The following is a 13,514-nucleotide window of genomic DNA, read 5'->3' on the forward strand; positions in this document are numbered from 1 at the left end:
GCATTGGCGAGACCAAACGGCAGAACCCGGTACTCAAAATGCCCTAACGGAGTGTTAAACGCCGTTTTCCACTCGTCCCCTCTCTGATGCGCACGAGATGGTAAGCGTTACGAAGGTCCAACTTAGTAAAGCACCTGGCTCCCTGCAGAATCTCGAAGGCTGATGACATAAGGGGAAGCGGATAACGATTCTTAACCGTTATGTCATTCAGCCCTCGATAATCCACGCAGGGGCGCAGAGTACCGTCCTTTTTCTTAACAAAAAAAAACCCCGCCCCGGCCGGAGAGGAAGAAGGCACTATGGTACCGGCGTCAAGAGACACAGACAAATAATCCTCGAGAGCCTTACGTTCGGGAGCCGACAGAGAGTATAGTCTACCCCGAGGAGGAGTGGTCCCCGGAAGGAGATCAATACTACAATCATACGACCGGTGAGGAGGAAGGGAGTTGGCTCGGGACCGACTGAAGACCGTGCGCAGATCATGATATTCCTCCGGCACTCCTGTCAAATCGCCAGGTTCCTCCTGAGAAGTGGGGACAGAAGAAATGGGAGGGATTGTCATGTTTTGTCTTATGTTGTCTTGTCATTTTGCTTTTCCCTCTGTTCGTTTTCCCCCTGCTGGTCTTTTTAGGTTCGTTCCCCTCTTTCTCTCTTCCTCCCTCTCTCTCTTCTCTCTATCGCTCCGTTCCTGCTCCCAGCTGTTCCTATTCCCCTAATCAATCATTTAGTCTTCCCACACCTGTTCCCTGTCTTTCCCCCTGATTGGAGTCCCTATTTCTCCCCTTGTTTTCCGTTTCTGCCCTGTCGGATCCTTGTCTATTGTTCACCGTGCTGTGTCTGTGTATCGCCCTGTCGTGTCGTGTTTCCCTCAGATGCTGCGTGGTGAGCAGGTGTCTGAGTCTGCTACGTTCAAGTGCCTTCCCGAGGCAACCTGCAGTTCAAGATCGAGTCTCCAGTCTGTTCTCGTCATTACGAGTGGAATTATGTCTTATGATTGTATTTTTACTTTACTGGATTAAAGACTCTGTTTTCGCCAAGTCGCTTTTGGGTCCTCATTCACCTGCATAACAGGGATGGCAGACATTAAACACTTCACATGACAAGAAACGTTCCAGGATAGGATAGAATTACTAGACCAATTAATAGAAGGATTATGACATACTAGCCAGGGATGACCCAAAACAACAGGTGTAAAAGGTGAACGAAAAATCAAAAAAGAAATAGTCTCACTGTGGTTACCAGATACTGTGAGGGTTAAAGGTAGTGTCTCAAATCTGATACTGGGAAGATGACTACCATCTAAGGCGAACATGGGCGTAGGCTTGTCTAACTGTCTGAAAGGAATGTCATGTTTCCGAGCCCATGCTTCGTCCATGAAACAACCCTCAGCCCCAGAGTCTATCAAGGCACTGCATGTAGCACCCGAACCGGTCCAGCGTAGATGGACCGACATAGTAGTACAAGATCTAGATGGAGAGACCTGAGTAGTAGCGCTCACCAGTAGCCCTCCGCTTACTGATGAGCTCTGGCTTTTACTGGACATGAATTGACAAAATGTCCATCAAATCCGCAATAGAGGCACAGGCGGTTGGTGATCCTCCGTTCCCTCTCCTTAGTCGAGATGCGAATACCTCCCAGCTGCATGGGCTCAGTCTCTGAGCCAGAGGAGGGAGATGGTTGCGATGCGGAGCAGGGAAACACCGTTGACGCGAGCTCTCTTCCACGAGCTTGGTGACGAAGATCTACCCGTCGTTCTATGCGGATGGCGAGAGCAATCAAAGAGTCCACACTGGAAGGAACCTCCCGGGAGAGAATCTCATCTTTGACCACTGCGTGGAGTCCCTCCAGAAAACGAGCGAGCAGCGCCGGCTCGTTCCAGTCACTAGAGGCAGCAAGAGTGCGAAACTCTATAGAGTAATCCGTTATGGATCGATCACCTTGGCATAGGGAAGCCAGGGCCCTAGAAGCCTCCCTACCAAAAACTGAACGGTCAAAAACCCGAATCATCTCCTCTTTAAAGTTCTGGTAATTGTTTGAACAATCAGCCCTTGCCTCCCAGATAGCTGTGCCCCACTCTCGAGCCCGGCCAGTAAGGAGTGAAATGACGTAAGCAACCCGAGCTCTCTCTCTAGAGTATGTGTTGGGTTGGAGAGAGAACACAATATCACACTGGGTGAGAAAGGAGCGGCACTCCTTGGGCTGCCCGGAGTAGCAAGGTGGGTTATTAACCCTAGGTTCCGGAGGCTCGACAGACCAGGAAGTAACAGGTGGCACGAGACGAAGACTCTGGAACTGTCCAGAGAGGTCGGAAACCTGAGCGGCCAGGTTCTCCATGGCATGACGAGCAGCAGACAATTCCTGCTCGTGTCTGCCGAGCATGGCTCCTTGGATCTCGACGGCAGTGTTACGAGCGTCTGTAGTCGCTGGGTCCATTCTTTGGTCGGATCCTTCTGTTATGCAGGTGAATGAGGACCCAAAAGCGACTTGGCGAAAACAGAGTCTTTAATCCAGTTTAAGGAAATAGCAATACTCCTAGACAAATCGGAGTAAATAAAGCATAAAAACAATTTCACTCGTAATCACGAGAACTGACTGGAGACTCGATAATAAACTGCAGGTTGCCTCGGGAAGGCACTTGACCGTAGCAGACTCAGACACCTGCTCACCACGCAGCATCTGAGGGAAACACGACACGACAGGGCGATACAAAGACACAGCACGGTGAACAATATACAAGGATCCGACAGGGCAGAAACGGAAAACAAGGGGAGAAATAGGGACTCTAATCAGGGGAAAAGATAGGGAACAGGTGTGGGAAGACTAAATGATTGATTAGGGGAATAGGAACAGCTGGGAGCAGGAACGGAACGATAGAGAGAAGAGAGAGAGGAAGGGAGAGAGAAAAAGGGGAACGAACCTAAAAAGACCAGCAGGGGGAAAACGAACAGAAGGAAAAGCAAAATGACAAGACAATATAAGACAAAACATGACAAAATGCTTGAAAATCTATGCAAAACTTGAAAATGGCTGTCTAGCAATGATCAAAAACCAAATTGACAGAGCTTCAAGAAAGTTGAAAAGAATAATCAGCAAATATTGTGTGAATACTTTCTGATTGTCATGTTTAGAAGTTCATAAAATTGCTTAGTCGAGTTGGTTGAAACTAATCTTTTCCCACCCACTATGTGCTCATTTGCCTTGAACAGAAGAGGTGCCATAGAAAGTGAATCTATCATAGAGATGAAGGATCATAATCTAGAATCCTGTCCCCCTTTGTCTTTTTAACCAGGCAAGTCAGTTAAGAACAAATTCTTATTTTCATTTACTTCAGTGGGTTAACTGCCTTGTTCAGGGGCAGAACAACAGATTTTTACCTTGTCAGCTCGGGGATTCAATCTTGCAACCTTTCAGTTACTAGTCCAACGCTAACCACTAGGCTACCTGCCACCCCTAGTCTTACATTGTGTCTCATTTGATAAAATTATCATCAATAAATTAATTAGTCAAAAACTGTCATATAAATAATTACATTTGAGATAACATATAAACCACACAGAGTATTTTTTTATTTGAAAAAAAACCCATCACATTTTACAAACAAGGTTTAAACCCTTGAACACACATACAAACAGAGTAAAAATGTTCACTTCTAAAAAAAATTAACTGTTAAAAGATAAGACATAATAATGACAGCCATGCGTTAGGATTTTGATATGTTACAACAGAACAATGTTCATTCCTATAGCGGAGGTGTATAAAGATGGCGGCCCCCATGCACTTACAGTACCACACGTTCCTCATTTTGCTACATTTTGCCGTATTGTACATTGCTCTCTGTCATTTTTGTTGTGAGCAGAGCATACTATGCATGATCTCAATCCTAGCATCAAAACATCGGCAATTTGAAAAACCGAAAATTTGTGCTGATTTATTGATTAATTGAACCATATCAAGCGCGGTAGTTAAAAAAAACCTCAGTTGACAGAGTGGTGTGTACTCATGGATGCCAAGGGAAGCCAGGCTTCCCCAAAACACTTACCAATAAACATTTGACCTCTTTTGTCTCTCTGTGTTTCAGAATTTTCCTTCAATTTCGGAAGAGGCTGAATGAATCTCACGAAAGCATCTGAGAGAGTGAAACAGCGCCCCTCTTTCTTAGTAGGTGTAGCCCAGCTGATGCTGTCTGGTCCAAAAAGAGTATGACATTGTTGCCGCCTGTAGCATTGAACGCAAGGGAAGCCAGCAAGCATTTGGCCTCCCTTGATACATGTTTAAAAGAAATTATAACCAATCAGCGTTGAGATAAACGAGCTCAACTGTGAATGGTCCTGGTGTACCAAAAAATGATTATAACAGTGATCCAGTTCCAACCATAAATTCATACATTGTGCGTCTGGTCTGATAGGAAGTTCAATATGTAGCTAGATGTAGTAGGCCAACGTTAACTAGTTACCTATGAACGGAAGTTAGGCTAGCGAGCAAGACTTTTAGCCAGGTAGCCGAGGACAACAAAACCTAAAAGCGTGTACTGTATGACAGAGTCATAGAGCGTTTAGGCGACATGATAGAGAGGAGGATGTCATTGGCGTTTCTTGTTTTTGAAATCTTGTTTTTTGACATCTTTTAGAAATCTTTTAGTTGTCACTGTATTAAACTAAGCCGAGGTGATTTGATGAATCTGAAATGGTGGTGAAATAGTGGAGGCAGCTCCTGTTTTCTCTTCAACTTGCAGTAACTGTCTGTGGTTCTAAACCAATAGTTGTTTAGTGGTCCGAGCATGTGGGAAACATTAACTTGCTTGACCCTGGTGTAGGTCACGTAACTGTTTGTTACATGCAATATGCTTTGTGGACTCCGCCTTCGGCCTATATTGTCTCTGCCTATATATCATGGTGGGAAGGCATATAACTAACAGGTTATTGAGCAACCAACGCAATTATCACAAAACATAGGCTGTAATTTGACTTTTTCACCCCTGGCTTGGCTTCCCCGGTGATTTTACCCACAAACCACTACCGACTGGATCGTGCTGAAACAATGACGTAATATCTGAACCCTGTCACCGTCATGCACGTTTGTCACATCTTGAGTTATAAGATTTGTAGAACTACCTCAGGATTTCACTCAATTTACTGTAAGTGCTGCTTAACAAAATGAACGTTATAAGTGCTGCTTAACAAAATGAATGTTATAAGTGCTGCTTAACAAAATGAACGTTATAAGTGCTGCTTAACAAAATGAACGTTATAAGTGCTGCTTAACAAAAAGAACGTTACAAGTGCTGCTTAACAAAATGAACGTTATAAGTGCTGCTTAACAAAATGAACGTTATAAGTGCTGCTTAACAAAATGAACGTTATAAGTGCTGCTTAACAAAAAGAACGTTATAAGTGCTGCTTAACAAAAAGAACGTTACAAGTGCTGCTTAACAAAAAGAACGTTATAAGTGCTGCTTAACAAAAAGAACGTTATAAGTGCTGCTTAACAAAAAGAACGTTACAAGTGCTGCTTAACAAAAAGAACGTTATAAGTGCTGCTTAACAAAAAGAACGTTATAAGTGCTGCTTAACAAAAATAACGTTATAAGTGCTGCTTAACAAAAAGAACGTTATAAGTGCTGCTTAACAAAAAGAACGTTATAAGTGCTGCTTAACAAAATGAACGTTATAAGTGCTGCTTAACAGAAATAACGTTTTAGAATCGATGCTCAGTCACTAGCATGGTGCAAGAATGTTCACTACAAATGCAGTGGTCCCTTTTCCAGTTGTTGCACAACGACTCCGTCTGTTCATCTCAGCGTGACATCATTCGAACAAATTCTGTGAAAAGAGAGAGAACGTGACAGAGAGAGGAAAAGGAAAAAGTATTATCCTCTACACAAACCAACAGAAAAGCTGAAGCCACTGTTTCTGACAAACATAACTCATTACTGAAACTTCACACACGCACACACACACACGCACACACACACGCACACACACACGCACACACACACGCACACACACACACGCACACACACACGCACACACACACGCACACACACACGCACACACACACGCATACACGCATACATGCGCACGCACGCATATGGGGATTTTAGGTCCCCACAAGGATAGAAGAATCAACCCACACACACCCTCAAAGTTGACCAGTCCATCCCCGTTGAGGTCCACATCCCGGAGGATCTCATCAATCTCTCTGTTTGTCAGCTGTTCTCCCATCAGTTTCTTCATGGCCTCCCTAAGCTCCATTATACTGATCTGACCATCACCGTTAGTATCGAACTGAGAGAGGGAAAGAGAGAGGGAAAGAGAGAGAGACAGAAGAACAAAGAAAGAGAGAGAGCGAAAGAGAGACAGAGAGAGAGAGAGAGAGAGAGAGAGAGAGAGAGAGAGAGAGAGAGAGAGAGAGAGAGAGAGAAAGAAAGAGACAAAGACAAGAGGGAGAGACAGAGAAAGAGACAGAAGAACAAAGAAAGAGAGAGAGAGAGAGAGAGAGAGAGAGAGAGAGAGAGAGAGAGAGAAAGAGAGAGAGAGCGAAAGAGAGACAGAGAGAGAGAGAGAGAGAGAGAGAGAGAGAGAGAGAGAGAGAGAGAGAGAGAGAGAGAGAGAGAGAGAGAGAGAGAGAGAGAGAGAGAGAGAGAAAGAAAGAAAGAGACAAAGACAAAAGAGAGAGACAGAGAAAGGGAGAGAGGGGAGAGGAGAGAGGATATAGTGACAGTTACTCACATTGAGAGAGACCGCAACCATTTCTGTCAGCTTCGAGCCACACGATCTGAGAGAGAAAGACTGACCTCCTTGAATGCGTCTCGCAGTTCTTTCACTCCGATCATATCTGCTGTCTCTGCCAGCATCTTTGGGCCCATCAGCTCCACAAAGTCCTCAAAGTCTAGTTTTCCCCCACCTACAGACCAGAAGAAAAAAAATATGTATATAAAAAATTTTACATTTCTTTTACATTTCTTAAACTTTTATTTAACTTGGCAAGTCAGTTAAAAACAAATTCTTATTTACAATGACGGCCTACCCCGGCCAAACCTGGACGACGCTGGGCCAATTGTGCGCCGCCCTATGGGACTCCCAATCACAGCCGGATGTGATACAGCCTGGATTCGAACCAGGTACAGTAGTGACGCCTCTTGCACTGAGATGCAGTGCCTTAGACCGCTGTGCCACTCGGGAGCCCTCGGGAACACGACTACTATTACTCACAGTTACATTATGGATTCGGCTAATGTCTTTCTTTACTGACTCCGTGCTTCCTGGGTCCATCATTCGTTGTAATAACACCACTCTAGAGTTTCAGATATTCTATGATTCTGTGGCGTTTCCCCCGTCTCATGTTGATGATGACGTCAGACTCACAGATGGACTGGCCAAGCTCGATGAGCTCCATCTCTGTGGGCATGTAGCCCATGGTCCTCATGCACTCTCCTAGGTCCTTGTAGCTGATGTAGCCATTCTTCTTCTTATCAAACTCCAGAAACGCCTCGCGGAGCTCTGCGCGCGCACACAGGCACAGACATACAAGCGCACACACAGGGTAAGAATTGGATCATCTACACTGAAACACGTGTAGTGGTTTATGATTATGACTATGTCAGATAGAGGGGTGTAATCTACCTTCAATCTCCTCGGGTCGTAGGTCCCTGTCCTGTCGGAGGTAGCAGAGGGACACACATAAGCAGACTGGTAGTTGCACATGAACACACACACACACACACACACACCACACCACACACTCACACATGTACATCACAAACACACAAGACGTATGACAACAACACAGTCTGTTTACACACGTACCCACGATCAGACCAACGTACGCCGCATGCCTCTACGTTGACACAAACACCGCAGTCAAATGCACAGATGAAAATCTAAAGGTCGACAAAAAGCACACATGTCCAACCACTGATATCCCGAAATGCACAACGCACTTCAATCACAAAGACAATGGGAGCCAATTGGCCAAAGGCAGCAGGGGGATGAGAGGAAAGTCGGGGTAGAGAGACAGAAGGTCTGCCGTTTGGTTTCCTTTGATGAAAGAGAAGACTTTTTAAGGCAGGGCCGTGCATGTGATTTGTAGCGGGCCAGTAGACACACATTTAGTAGAAAGAGTAAGCCAGGATGCTCTGCAAAGTCAGACTAAATACGATATCTATCTGGTACATTACGTCTAAAGGATATATCTGAATCTAAATGTATACAGATGACATTTGTTTGTGTTATGGAACGGGTAAAAAATACTTTTACGTCTACGTACATCACCATAGGGAGGGTTGCCCCTGGCAACAGCTGGAGATTAGGAGATTTGGGAGGTTTAGTATGAGTGAGACCCTTGTACACATAATGTGCATTGTCGGTGCAACCACACACACACTGTCGGTGGTGCCTGTTCCGGTGTGGTGCAGTATAGGAAGAGAAAATCCCTGTAGTTCTATTTTTCTTTATAGCCTTTACCACGGATGTTCTTCTTGGAGTCTCCCTGTATATGATCTGCTCTGTGTGTACAAAACATTAGGAACACCAGCTCTTTCCATGACATAGACTGACCAGGTGAATCCATGTGAAAGCTATGATCCCTTATTGATGTCACCTGTTAAATCCACTTCAATCAGTGTAGATGAAGGGGAGGAGATAAAAAATAATAATAATTAAGCCTTGAGACAAGTGAGACATGTGCCATTCAGAGGGTGAGGGTGGGTAACACAAAATATTTAAGTGTCTTTGAACGGGGTAGGGTAGTAGGTACCAGGCGCACCGGGTTGAGTGTGTCAACAACTGCAAAGCTGCTGGGTTTTTCACGCTCCACAGTTTACCGTGTGTATCAAGAATGGTCCACCACTCAAAGGACCTCCAGCCAACTTGACACAACTGTAGGAAGCATTGGAGTCAACATCGGCCAGCATCCCTGTGGAACGCTTTCAACACCTGGTCGAGTCCACGCCCCGACGAATTGAATCTGTTCTGAGGGCAAAAGGGGGCACAACTCAATAGTAGGAAGGTGTTCCTAATGTTTTGTACACTCGGTGTACACAGCGTGCCAACACATCAAGGTTTGGTTCGCCTCCTCTCAGACTATTTTACACTATATCATTTATATAGCAAGTTTGATTGGTTGTCCCATGATGGTTATGAAAGTGAAATGACAACTTAATTGTGGAGAGAATATCACGTGGTGAAAATGAAGTGACATAACGATGATGACGTGTGTGTGTGTGTGTGTTAGTGGCGTTGTGTGCGTGAATGATTTAGTATGCATTTGTAAGTGTGTATGTGTGCGTGTGATGAGTGTGTCCGTGTTCACTAGTGCGTGTACGTACGATCTGGCTGCTTGCAAAGCCCTGTTTGAGGAAGATGCAGGCAGGGCCCACGATGCTGTGTAACACGGTGCAGTTCTGGACCAGTGCAGACAGGGGCGCCTTAAAATCCTTGTCTTCGCCCGATTCCTCCTCGCCCTCCGACCGTGGCCCCTCCTGGCCCCCTGTTCCCCGCTTGTCCCCCCGGGGCTCGACGGCCCCCTTAGAACCAGAATCATGCAGAACTAGTGAACCCAACAGTCGTTGGTTTCACACTCTGTTTCATTCTCTGTCTGCTGGGGTCTGACAGCCAGCTGTCCACAGCACTAGTCCTCAGGGAGATCAGATGTTGAAACAGCACACAGTACAGGAAAGGATTGGCAATCTCTTCTCTTTTAGGAAGTTTAACTCTGCCTGTCTAAACCCTGTCAGCCAGTGGCTCATCAGCCTAATAAGTAGAACTCTCTGTCTGTTTACATGGTGGTATGTGTATTGGTTACAAGAAGGTCATGCTTCCCCTCTCTCTCTCTGTCCTGGTCCCTGTCCCTGTCCCTGTCTCTCTCTTCCTCCCTCTCTCTCTCTGTCCCGGTCCCTGTCTCTCTCTCTCTCTCTCTCTCTCTCTCTCTCTCTGTGTGTGCGTCCTGGTCCCTGTCTCTCTTCCTCTCTCTCTCTCTCTCTGTCCCGGTCCCTGTCTCTCTTCTTCTCTCTCTCTGTCCCTGTCCCGGTCCCTGTCTCTCTTCTTCTCTCTCTCTGTCCCTGTCTCTCTTCTTCTCTCTCTCTGTCCCTGTCCCGGTCCCTGTCTCTCTTCTTCTCTCTCTCTGTCCCTGTCCCGGTCCCTGTCTCTCTTCTTCTCTCTCTCTGTCCCTGTCCCTGTCCCTGTCCCTCTCTCTCTCTCTCTCTCTCTCTCTCTCTCTCTCTCTCTCTCTCTCTCTCTCTCTCTGTTTTTCAAGGCTCAGTCTTGGCTCAGTGTTGGATTGGGGTGTTCATTCTGCTAAGTGTTCAGGCCACAGACACTCAGCTCACCTCAGGGACTTAGCACAATGTTACATAACACACTTACAGAGTACGTCTAGTCAATAACTACTCTACGCGTGACTTGAGTATTAAGTTGATAAAACCAGATACCATTGATCTGGTTCCCGGGGCCTGCCCTTTCAGGAAACACAAGTATAAAGAACTCCTCATTCTTGGAGATCAAATCAAAGAAAGGTCTCCACCGTACTAATACCGCCGATGCAGAAACAATATGCAGACAGGTGAAAAAGAAGTGTCATGGATTGCCTCTGCTGGAGTTGTTCAGAAGAATTACGTTAGATTGTTTCAGATCAATGTTCCTTTAGATCAATAGCAAAGTTGTTTAGAAGCACACAGGACCTGTTCTCAATGGAGAACATATGCAGAGCAACTACATGTAGTCAATATCTTCATGATACTCCATGCATTAACACATAGGCAAGGAAATAGCAAGCAAGCAGAAGCTTCTCTCGTCCCATGTCTTTGGAAAAGCAAAAGCAAATGGAACTGCTCTTACCTTTTTCGTTTTGTTTTTCATGGATGGCTTGGTACAATTCCCCATCCCCTATCCTCGAAGTGAAGTAACACTCTATCCTCCCTCTCTCGTCCCTCCCTCTCGCTTCTGTTTTCCTTCTTGCTCTATTTTCTGTCTAGCTCTCTCGCTCCACCCCTGTCGGTGGAGTTTTAAAGGTCCCACCCAACGTTGGAGCTCTGAGGTGGGCTCCAGGGCATCCTATCACCCATTGTGGTCTGAAGAGTGATGTTCATATCAGAGATGAAACTCCTGATGTGTGTTTTTCTTTTTTTGTGTGACTACGGTTGCCTATAAACAAACATAAACCTAGCCCACTTCTATGTCTGTACAGAAAAGAGCTGCATGACATTTTGTCCATGTGTGAATTACTCTGTCTCTCTCTCTCCTACCCTCAATTTTACCCCGTCTTTTAATCCCCTCTCTCTCTCTCTCTCTCTCTCTCTCTCTCTCTCTCTCTCTCTCTCTCTCTCTCTCTCTCTCTCTCTCTCTCTCTCTCTCTCTCTCTCTCTCTCTCTCTCTCTCTCTCTCTCTCTCTCTCTCTCTCTCTGTCTCTGTCTCTCCCTATCTCTCTCCCTATCTCTCTCCCTGGAGCAAGGCTTGTTATACCATAGAAATGACTACATATATGTAGGGTGATGAGAGGCAGACGGAGAGAGAGAGAGAGAGAGAGAGAGAGAGAGAGAGAGAGAGAGAGAAGAGAGAGAGAGAGAGAGAGAGAGAGAGAGAGAGGGAGAGGGAGAGACAGAGAGAATTAGAGGAGGCAAACGCAAGGGATTTAATCCCTTTCCCTGCATTTCAGATTAAAGGGAGAGATGGAGGGGTAAGAAGAGAAACGGATAGAGTAAGGAGATTGAGGGGAAGAAGAAATTGAGTCCAGGGTGGAGAGAGGGGTGATGCAAGATGAAAAGAGATGGTGAGAAGGTAAAAGTGGAGGACTGGATGGAGAGACGAGGATGGACTTTTCCCCGAGTGACAAGGAAAGAGGAAATGAAACTGGCCAAGGGATGAAAAGCAATGAGAAAGCCATAAGAGGACAAAGCAGAGAGAAAGCAAAAGAAAGAGAAAATGAACGAGGAAGAAAAGAACCAAGAGTGAAACAGATGCTCAAACAGCCTGGGAGCTGCGTTCTTGGGCTACCATTGGATGAGTGTGTGTGTCTGTGTTAGAATTACACACACACCTTTAACTGCATGTGTGTGTGTCTGTGTTAACCCTATCCAAACTAAATACACGCATTACAGTAGACTGTTCTGATTGGTCTGTTTTAGCATTGATAAAGGCTTCAGAGGCTATCATTGGATGTCAAATGCAGTATTATCTCTGATTGGTGCACGATAACAACATTACAGAGGCTCTAATGCTCTAAATATAATATCAGACACGCCAGGACAAGACCTCAACTGGGTTTCTGTGCCACAACACTGACTCACATGACTAAATACATACTATGACAAGTGATGGGAATGACATGCTGTATAAGGAGAGAGAGAGAGAGAGAGAGAGAGAGAGAGAGAGAGAGAGAGAGAGAGAGAGAGAGAGAGAGAGAGAGAGAGAGAGAGAGAGAGAGAGAGAGAGAGAGAGAGAGAGAGAGAGAGAGATCTATTGGATGTCTGTGTTGTCAACCAGGGCAGATGTTTAACATACTGTAGCTTGCCTTTGTACATCTTAAAACAAATGCACACTGTTCTATGCCATTGTCCTTCTGATGATCCTCAGGTTTTGGGTAGAAGGCAAAGGAAAGGGTCCATAGATGCTGGTGTAAGGTCAGATTTGTGTTTCACCCCCATATGGCTAAGCTTAGGACTGGCAAAAGGTAAGCCAGATCTATGCCCATTGGTGCTTAGCGGGACCCAACCACTATCCAGAGAGTTCCATACCATCAGAGGTCAGGGCAGAGGTCAACAGAGGGGTGAACTCTAGGATAGGCCTGGTCCTCCAGCTGGGACTTGGTATGACGCACAGCTGTGGAACTAAGTACTTTGGCAACTTCCAGGCTATTTGGTAACGTGGGTATGTGCATGTGTTTTACAACAGTGGGATATACATTGTGTGACATTCCGTGAACACTCGAAGACGAGGATTATCCGATTGTAACTTGGCTTCAAATTCTGCCAAATATTCATTCAATATTTGGTTATACAGTACTGTAGATTGGTAATGTTCCTTTTTACTCCCTATGGCCCTCTCCCTCCCTCCCTCTCCTCTCTCTCTCTCTCTCTCTCTCTCTCTCTCTCTCTCTCTCTCTCTCTCTCTCTCTCTCTCTCTCTCTCTCTCTCTCTCTCTCTCTCTCTCTCTCATGGCCACACAAACCCGGACGTATGGCGATAGTAGTAGAAAAGAAGTCAGAGTGCTAAGATTGACTGGGTGACAGATGTCTGTTACGTGATCAACTGACCACAGTTCCTCTGTACTTTTGGGGACAGATTTGGGCTTAGACCAAGTGAACATTTTGGATAAATCCTCAGCAAGTACTAGTGTCTAACTCTAACAAGTATATGTCTCGTATCCAAGTATTGCTTTGTTTTGTTTTTGCCTTTTGCGCTGACACACTAACTCTAATTACAATGAAATGTACCAATCAATCAAATGTATTTCTACGTAAGCAGTGACAGGGTGCCTAGTCAGGGGCATGTTGAGGTCAGTTCTATGCTGCAGTGTCAGTTT

The 13,514-nt window shown here is 45.5% G+C and overlaps 1 protein-coding gene across 2 annotated transcripts in view; it reads right to left on the reverse strand.

Moving 5' to 3' along the window:
* Window positions 1–3,544: 3,544 nt before the first annotated feature.
* cabp2b (calcium binding protein 2b) overlaps window positions 3,545–13,514 on the reverse strand; it is a 20,555-nt gene continuing 10,585 nt past the window's right edge. The window contains exons 1-6 of one of the 2 annotated variants that reach the window (XM_046322817.1): window positions 10,833–11,267; window positions 7,623–7,653; window positions 7,365–7,499; window positions 6,794–6,903; window positions 6,137–6,284; window positions 3,545–5,819 (exon numbers count right to left, since the gene is read on the reverse strand). In XM_046322817.1, coding sequence (XP_046178773.1) covers window positions 5,794–5,819; window positions 6,137–6,284; window positions 6,794–6,903; window positions 7,365–7,499; window positions 7,623–7,653; window positions 10,833–10,877 — 495 coding nt within the window. In that variant the 5' untranslated portion in view covers window positions 10,878–11,267 and the 3' untranslated portion in view covers window positions 3,545–5,793. Of the gene's footprint in view, window positions 5,820–6,136; window positions 6,285–6,793; window positions 6,904–7,364; window positions 7,500–7,622; window positions 7,654–10,832; window positions 11,268–13,514 lie in introns of those variants that run through there. The other variant, XM_046322816.1, reaches the window with a different exon arrangement.

Source organism: Oncorhynchus gorbuscha, linkage group LG23, assembly GCF_021184085.1.
Source record: "Oncorhynchus gorbuscha isolate QuinsamMale2020 ecotype Even-year linkage group LG23, OgorEven_v1.0, whole genome shotgun sequence".
NCBI classification, from domain to species: Eukaryota; Metazoa; Chordata; class Actinopteri; order Salmoniformes; family Salmonidae; genus Oncorhynchus; species Oncorhynchus gorbuscha.